We start from the raw sequence: 8,257 nt of genomic DNA, 5'->3' as shown, positions 1-8,257 counted from the left end.
TATAAGATAAAATAATAGTCGTTTTGTCATTTTTTTTTTCATCCCCAATTCTGCTATATTTTAGTAAAATCTCGGCTACAAACCTGATAGAAATAAAATCATTTTCAAAAGGCAAGCATAAGAGCATATAAAACTGGCTGTTCCTGGCTCCATGAGCATATTTGATCTATTTTGTTAAATAAGTATATTTTATCCTGAGTAAAATATTCTGTCCAAATTAAATCCCTTAAAATGTTTTTCAGTCATTTTTCAGACTTTCTTATGCCATCTGCTGACCAAAGCCCAAATGATCCAACCAGGAGGGACAACTCAACACACTTGCTTTCAAGAATTCTGACACAATATTTATCCCTATTCAACAAGACAAGAAAAAAAATCAACATGCACTTTGTAATCACTTCACAAATAAACTAACTCTGCCAGGTATCAACTCTAAGATTTTGTATTATATAAACATACTTTTATGATTTATAACAGAAGGCAATCTGTTCCGCAGGTCCTTTATTCTTGCTTCAGAGATGGTCGGTTGCGATGGAAAGAGTGAAAGCTCAGGTCATCCAGTGCACAGCATTCACTGCAGTGCAGTCAGCTCTATGTGTATTTGGGGAGATGCACTATTGATTATGAGGAAGGTCCATCTTTGCATGCCTTTTGATTTTGATGTTGCATTTGAGATGTGATATTGTTGTTGGTTTGGGATTGAACTGCAAGTAACTGTCATCTGTTGGATGACTTGGGTAGTGTTTGTGTATTTTTAACACTACCCTCTGGAGAGTTTTGGCCAGACAAACCTCTTATGCAGATATTCTGAGACACACAGGATGTTGCACTCAGACATGATGGAGCATGGTGTGACACGTCACCTTGACAATGATGCATCCCAAATAATTGGTGTTTCCCGGGGTTGTGGATGTTGTCTGCAACCAGCGGAAAATAAATCCTGGTGCAGTGCATGTTGCCTGCTTTCCCTGACACAGTCATACAGTTCAGGGTCATCAGTATTCACCACAGTTTAATAGAATATTTGACAAATATGGCTAAATATCCAGCCTGTCTGAAATACTACCATGGAGATGACTCAATTTTTTTTTTTTAATCATTAGTTTTGCATCTTAAAATGTTAAAAGACTGCAAAAGTATACTTTGTTTTATTTGTGTTACAGAGTTGATCCTGCACCTTAGTGAATGTTCACTCCCAAGATAAAAGTCATCATTTATAAGTGATAGAATGGATAAAGCAGTACAAAGTTATTATCAGGCAGATACATAAGTTCAAAAATAGACTGATGAAACAGCAGCAAATTAACTTGACTAGTTGCATAATCTACAGCGGTCCAACGCATCCCAAAAGCAGAAAGTTGCTTGAGATAAAAAAAAAAAAAAAAAAAAAAAAAAAACTTATAAGCACACAGAACCAAAGCAAGATTTTTTACTTACTTACTTATTTATTTATTTATTTATTTATTTAGTACCCTTACTAACGTTTTAGTAAAGCTATAAGATTTTGAAAGGACATTCAGCATCAGTGTTATTTGGTTTCATGATTGGATTTTGTTAGTGAATGTGCTTTTATATTACTGAAATGTTGCACATAAATACACAGTATAGCCTACACGAGCCTCCTTTGTAGCTCATGCTGCCTCCTTGTGGCCAACATCCTCCTACTGACAGACATGACAGTGTTAAAACAGTGTTATATATAGTTTCTATTTCTTAGTAACTGTCTCGCCTTTTTGTTTTGTTTTTTTTTCAGTAAACACGATTTAATGTTTGGGTAAGTTATAGTGTAGTTAAGGTAATCTTAGCTAAAGCTGCATAACGGTCGTTAATGGTTTACGTTGCTAGGCAGCTGGATTCGCTATTGGTGTTTAAACAAACAAACAAACATAAAACTATCTGGTGCCTCAGGCTATTTTTATTGGCAGTTCATTCTTACTTTCTTTTATTGTGCTAATGTCTTGTGAGTGACATTATAATGACATTAAACTGGAATGAATTTTGCTGGGATCCTCTTTAGGTCACACTTCAGGAACTTCAGATATTCAGGTAACAGCTCCTGGTTAGCCACCTAGCAACCTGTGTACCCGACAACACTTGATATTGAAGCTGACAGCGAGCTAGCTAGATAATAGCGATGTAGCTAGCTAAAGTTTCCTAAAGCTGAGGTTTAGCAGTAGGCTACAATGCTGTTGTTGTTGTTGTTTTCCTCAGATGGCTGGGGAGCATGAGCAAAGCAGTCATTGTGAACAGAGCCTGTCACTTGCTGAAGAGACCACAGATGAAAGTCTGGTCAGCCTCATCAACCAGCTACTGGCAGCCCCTGGTGTCAGTGACTTTGGGGAGTTTCTTGACCTTTCCTGTGTTCAAGAGGTAATGCTGCTGAAATCACACATCAAGTAGGCATTTTCCCCCACACCCGACTTATATCCGGAATAGTCACAGCGGGAGACGCGTCAATAAATGTAATGTTAGAAGTGTGACACCAGATGTCAGGCTTTTCAAATCAGCTGTAGCTTGTTAACAGTGAACTGGGAGTCACTGGCTGCATGCTTCATCTAGTTTCTCCATTACTTTTTTTTTTCAGCTGTCTGGAGGTCCAGATGAGGGCTACTTACACCTGCTAACCATTTTTGCTTATGGCACATACCATGATTATAAAGGTACACTTTCCATTTGCTTCCCACTCAGAGTCTGCAGTTGCCACTCATGGATGATGATAGTAATTACAACTATGTTGCTATTCCTTTCCAGCTTTGAAAAACACTTTACCCCCTTTGAATGAGATACAGAAAAACAAACTGAGGCACCTGTCTATTGTTAACTTGGCTGCAAATGTACAGGTAAAAATATCACAGTCCCGGCTTAACAGCAAATAAATGATAATTGTTGTGGATTTTTAATTTTGTTAATTATTTCCCCACTTTATCTTTAACTTACACTAGCCTTAATTCTGTGTGATGTCCCCATGCTCCATGCGTTATCATTCCTCAGGTTATCCCATACTCTGTCCTGATGAAGGACTTAGACCTGGTCAGTGTTCGGCAGCTGGAGGACTTGTTAATCGAGGCCATGTATGCAGGCGTGATTCAAGGGAAGCTCGACCAGTGCAGGCAGCAACTGGAGGTCGACTTCTGTATTAGTAGGGACATCCCATATGAGGGAATCGTCAAGATCAGCAGCATTCTCACACAGTGGTGAGCAGAATGTTTTTGTGTGACTTAATTAATTGCTGAAAGTTTTTCTTGCTTTTTCTTCAAGCTTTTTCTTTGTGCTGAATGATACAGTTGCATTATATTACATTATGACTAAAATGATAGTGTCTGATTTTTCTAGGTACTCTGATCCCAATTACATAAGCATCATTTTTAGTATTCTTCCAGTGCACTTTTTAATCTTTTGTCAATATCCGGTTTGTTTACAGCAACACCAGACATTATAAATGAAATGAAGCATTTCAGAGTTGTCAGTATACCAGAATTCAATGACTGATTAATGGTCATTAATTAATTGTGGAAACTTGCAATACCTATTTAGAAACCATTCACTGTGCAGCTGTACACAGGCATATAACAAATGAAGGGTCTGTTGTGCCTCACTTCTGTTCATTTCATTCTGTTTCTGCTTATTTGGACAGGTGCAGCAACTGTGAGACTGTCTTAACCTCTATACCGCAGCAGGTGGGCAGAATGAATGAGTGCAAAGATGCCCACTTGAAAGCCCACCAGGAGATTGAGGCGGAGGTGAGGATAGGGAGAGAGATGGATTCAAATACAAAGAAGGCTTTGTTGAGTGAGTATATTAGTTTGGCCTCTCTCCCCTCAGGTAAGGAACATCCACCAGCAGATTCTGTTCAGTTCCTCCACATCTCATCACAGCCTGCATTCACAGCGTAAGATGCTGTTGCCATCCCCAACTAGAGGGCAGCAACCAGCAAACTGAGCTCCAAGGGCACAAACCCAACCTCTCAGAATCAGTGACCATCAAAGCATCGGTCTGTGCCCCACCCCATGTTGAGGCTAAGCCTGGGACACAGAGGGCCCTTCTTGTTTTTGCATAATTCCTCCTTGTTCATTAATGGAAATTCATGAATGCAAGCTAAACTCGTTGCCATGAAATGTAAGTAATTTATGCAAAACATTTGTTTCTTTAGATAGAGGTTTTTCCATTTCCCTTCATTCAATAAAAATATTACACTTCATTCCACAAGGGTCTAAAGGGTGTATACATTTTAATTATAAAAAGATGAAGATTATGTCCGAACAGTCTTTTTTTTTTTTTTTACTTATAAAATCATCATCCAATCCTTCATTATTACTACATTAAGGTAAATTTTATATCGCATTATTGAGCATTTCATAGTTAATGTGCATTTAGTGGTAGTTAATGTGATCATTGAGGTCATAATAGATCTAATTAACAACATGTTTAACAATGACCCAATACATGCCTGTGCAGACGAGCTGTTGTCAAGGGGTTCAAGTGTCTGTCTGAGCTGAAATGTTGGGAACCTCTTCTCCCTTGCGTACCCCACTGACCTAGATTTCAATTGTTTTCTGGCTGAAACAATGGGAGAAATGGTTTCATAACTGAACACAATACCTGGGTGTTACTCAACACGATTGTTGTTAAGGTTCTCATTGTGGTGTGATTTTGTGTTGAGCATTGTGCGGTTTCTTTATGTAACCTACTCATGCAGCCCCCCAGTGAGGAGTCTGTCCATCCTGGGGTAAAGATACATCACTTCTACACAGGCCAGCAGATTGATATTGTGTAATCACATGAATCTCTGTAGTCTGACCACTTTGACCCCTGCAACTCCAGTACTCACTAAAAATTTAGGCCAGACTAGACGGTTAGGTTATCTCCATTCAGGGGGTCTCTTGAGACTAAAAAAGAAAATAAATCTTGGCAATGATCTATTCATTATGTGCAATTGGCTGTCACGCAAGTTCAGCTCCCCTTAGCCATTCACAAAATTTTCTTACAGAGGGAAATTGCCCATCTATTCTGGAACTGATGATCAAAATCTTATTTACCCACTGAGCATTAACATTACAGACACATTTAAGATTGTCCTGTACATAACCACCATAGGAAAGAGTAGATAAAGTAGAACATCCCCCAGAAATTTGTGGAGACAGAGACGGGCGGGAGGAGGAATAAGAGAGGGAGGCTCCAGTCCTCTGTGTCCGGTGGATAGATGAAGGACGGGAAGAGTGAGCAGAAGGCAGATTAATCAAAGGACATCAAAGGCAGATGGATAGAGGGAGGGAAGAAATGAAAGAGTGCCGCCCGTTTGTCCCATGCCATTCCCGCTCCGCTGTGCCTGAGCCTACTCTCAGATCTCAGGGCCATTGTGCCGCACGGGTGCATGGAGGGGGCTGGGGCACAACACACACAACAAAACACACACACAAACACGCACACACACACACACACACACACAAATGTCTGAAAGTAGAGCTTTAAAACGCAGAAGTGTATTTTTTCTTTTTCTTATATCTACCCCAAGTTTCACCTTCTCTTCCCATCTCCTTCCTTCTGTTTCAAACGTTTTTTGAAGCCTAGTTTTGGTTTTCATCTTCACAAAGATAAAGTCGCTTGTGATTTTCCGACATCAAAGCTCAGCCATTTGAATTTAGCAGAGTTGGCTGCACAAACTTTCACTGAAACATAAACACGCAGTCTCACACACTCTCTCACACGTATGTTGTTGGCAGTGTGAACTCTGCTGTCAGCATTGGCTTGTGGCATCGGTGGGCGGCTCTCTTTGATGCTAGATTCGGCTGCTGGTCTTTTTATCGTTCAGCCAGTTAGTTGGCTCAAAGATGACTCCAATTTGTGTTCCTCCTTTGGGTTACCGGTCGGCACAGACTTTTCTCTGTGTGCATCTAGAGTGTGACCATGTCCCCCTTCACTGCCTTTGAGTGTACAGAACATTGTGTTTGTATCAATTGTATATCTCAATCAATCTCATGTCTGCTGCAGAGCTTTCTGCTGTTCAGTGCCTGTAACATAATATTAATATGCACAAGCTTGTAATACTACATTGCATCTGCATTCATGCACATTCAGTTTTCTCTCTTTACACTCAGAAATAGAGGTGGGATTTGTGTTCATCTATGGGGTTAACCACATTACATATATTTATATACTGTGCATCCAGTAATACATACTGGATGCATAGTATATGATTACCCTCAGTAACCCGAATGGCTCATACAGTTGCACAGCCATGTTTCTGCTGACTCTAGGTTTAAAAATCCTTTAGTTAGTCTCTTTCTGCATCTCCGTCTCACATTTAATCAGTGAAATCAATTAGGCATCATAGCTGTCACTTAAAATCACCCGGTCATTCTACAGACCTTTTTCACAGCGACCATTTTGTCATGAATTGCAGGGTCAACACAGGTTTTACTAATGAAATTAATTAAGGTTCTGTTCCATGTAGGTCCAGCAGAACCAGGGTCCTGGTGTTGTTCCTGCTGGCTCATTTGAAACACTCTGCTGCACTTAAATGGAACAGAACTTTAATTCATTTCATTAGTAACAACTGTGAAAAGCTCTATTTTAAGGTCTGTTTCATGAGCAGGTGATTATATTTGCATATTCAGTGCGAGGAAAACAGAAGACAGGAAACATTACTCTTTGGCTTTGGATGTCTTTTAAAGTTTACAAACTACAATAAACCATGAAATGAATCTTGAAATTTTTCCTGACTTAACCCCTCAAAGCCTTGTACCACACATCGCTTTCTGTGATAGTATGACTCACATATCACCAAGAGATTTTGCCTAATAAAAAAACTATCAACGTTTGATCCATACTGCAAAAATCTTCATCTTAACAAGTCGTTTAGGCTCATTTTCACTGTTAAAAAGTTTTCCTTAAAACAAGTGAAAAATCTGGCAGTGGGATGAGATGATCCCAATTGTTTCCAGTGCCATTTCATTTGTTATAGAATAAAATTGTTCAAATAAGGCAAATCAGCCCACTAGTATCAAGAAAATGACACTTGATTCAAGAAACGTATGGAAACGAGTGGATTAGAATTGGAAAAGTGGGACTATCGTATCCCTCTGACAGATTTTTCCCTTGTATCAAGAAAAGCAAGGTTTTCAGGCTGAATATGAGACTCAGATGTTCTGGTTTGAGTCAATATGTCAAACGCACTTCGCATTTTGTTATTCTTGTATGGGTGCAGTGACTAGACATGCCATAATAAGTTACTGATAAATGCAAGCAATTAAAAACTTTTAATTTATTGAATGACTGACCACTTCTGGCCTTTTAAAAACACATTGTGAACATAAACACCCTTTTACTGTATCTTTATGTAACAAAAGCGGAGTTCAGCTGAGAAAGACAAAAGTGATGTGAACTGACAATATTTTAATGGGAGGGATAAAGGACTGTAAGTGATCAATGGAGGCGGCGGCCAAGTGATGCCCGGGGGACGGCTTTGATGTGGGCATCCTCAGAGAGACGCCGGGGACAATGCCCTCTTTGAGCGGCATGGAGAATGGCAGACGCTCTCTCACACCGTCCCTCCCCCATAACTCCCTGTCACTGTCCCTCCCCCATCGCTCGCCCTCTCACTCAATCTCTCCATCCGTCTCCATCCGTCTCCAGCTCTGCCCGCTCATGCTGCGACTCTTTCATTTAGACTCTCGTTGACCGTACCTCTCGCTCTGCATTCCTCCACTCCAATGTCACATCAGCCCATACACTTTACTGCATCGTTTTTCTCCTCTTCCTCTCATATTAATTAATTCAAACTACACCCCCTTCCTTGCCTCCCAGCCAATCACTCCATCCTCCCCACTCCCCCTCCCTACTTCTCTCTCTCTCTCTCTCTCTCTCTCTCTCTCTCTCTCTCTCCCTCCCTCTGTCTCCTTTCATAGAACCAAACCTCTTTGTAATATCCAGCCTTGGCAAATTGCGCCCGATTTGCTGTCACAGTCTTAATGAATTCATCTGTTTGTGTATTGGCCATGGGAGCATCTCTCCCTCCTCCCTCTCTCTCCCTTTCTCTCTCTCTCTCTCCTATCCTCTCCCCCTCCCTTTCACTGGTGTTCCCCTAGGGACTCTATATATACCAGGGACCACTCCAGGCACCTATTGTTCCTCTAAGTAAACTTACAGACAGATGCCCTGCACCACAGTGTGGGAGAGAGCCCAGAGAGTCAGGAGGAGGGAGACAGTTAGCGACTGTAGAGAGCCACCAGACAATAGGACCTGGACACAGTGAGTGTAC

The 8,257-nt window shown here is 40.7% G+C and overlaps 1 protein-coding gene across 1 annotated transcript; it reads left to right on the top strand.

The window, feature by feature from the left end:
* Positions 1–2,033: 2,033 nt before the first annotated feature.
* LOC115375532 (COP9 signalosome complex subunit 7b-like) lies at positions 2,034–3,992 on the top strand. The gene is made up of 7 exons (XM_030074967.1): positions 2,034–2,046; positions 2,212–2,370; positions 2,585–2,660; positions 2,752–2,840; positions 2,992–3,194; positions 3,635–3,740; positions 3,823–3,992. Exons 2-7 carry the CDS (start codon positions 2,212–2,214, stop codon positions 3,937–3,939), a joined length of 750 nt encoding a protein of 249 aa, XP_029930827.1. The 5' UTR covers positions 2,034–2,046; the 3' UTR covers positions 3,940–3,992.
* The last annotated feature ends 4,265 nt before the right edge of the window (positions 3,993–8,257 follow it).

The sequence above is a fragment of the Myripristis murdjan genome, chromosome 17 (assembly GCF_902150065.1).
Source record: "Myripristis murdjan chromosome 17, fMyrMur1.1, whole genome shotgun sequence".
Taxonomy (NCBI): domain Eukaryota; kingdom Metazoa; phylum Chordata; class Actinopteri; order Holocentriformes; family Holocentridae; genus Myripristis; species Myripristis murdjan.
The sequence above is the reverse complement of the archived record's forward strand: the minus strand, read 5'-3'. Positions and strand labels throughout refer to the sequence as shown.

Excerpts from the sequence above, each read along its gene's own strand:
- LOC115375532 (XM_030074967.1), top strand. The coding sequence starts at position 2,212 with ATGGCTGGGGAGCATGAGCAAAGCAGTCATTGTGAACAGAGCCTGTCA. Across the intron at positions 2,661-2,751 it reads CACATACCATGATTATAAAG|CTTTGAAAAACACTTTACCC; the intron begins GTACACTTTCCA and ends ATTCCTTTCCAG. Across the intron at positions 3,195-3,634 it reads AGCAGCATTCTCACACAGTG|GTGCAGCAACTGTGAGACTG; the intron begins GTGAGCAGAATG and ends TTATTTGGACAG.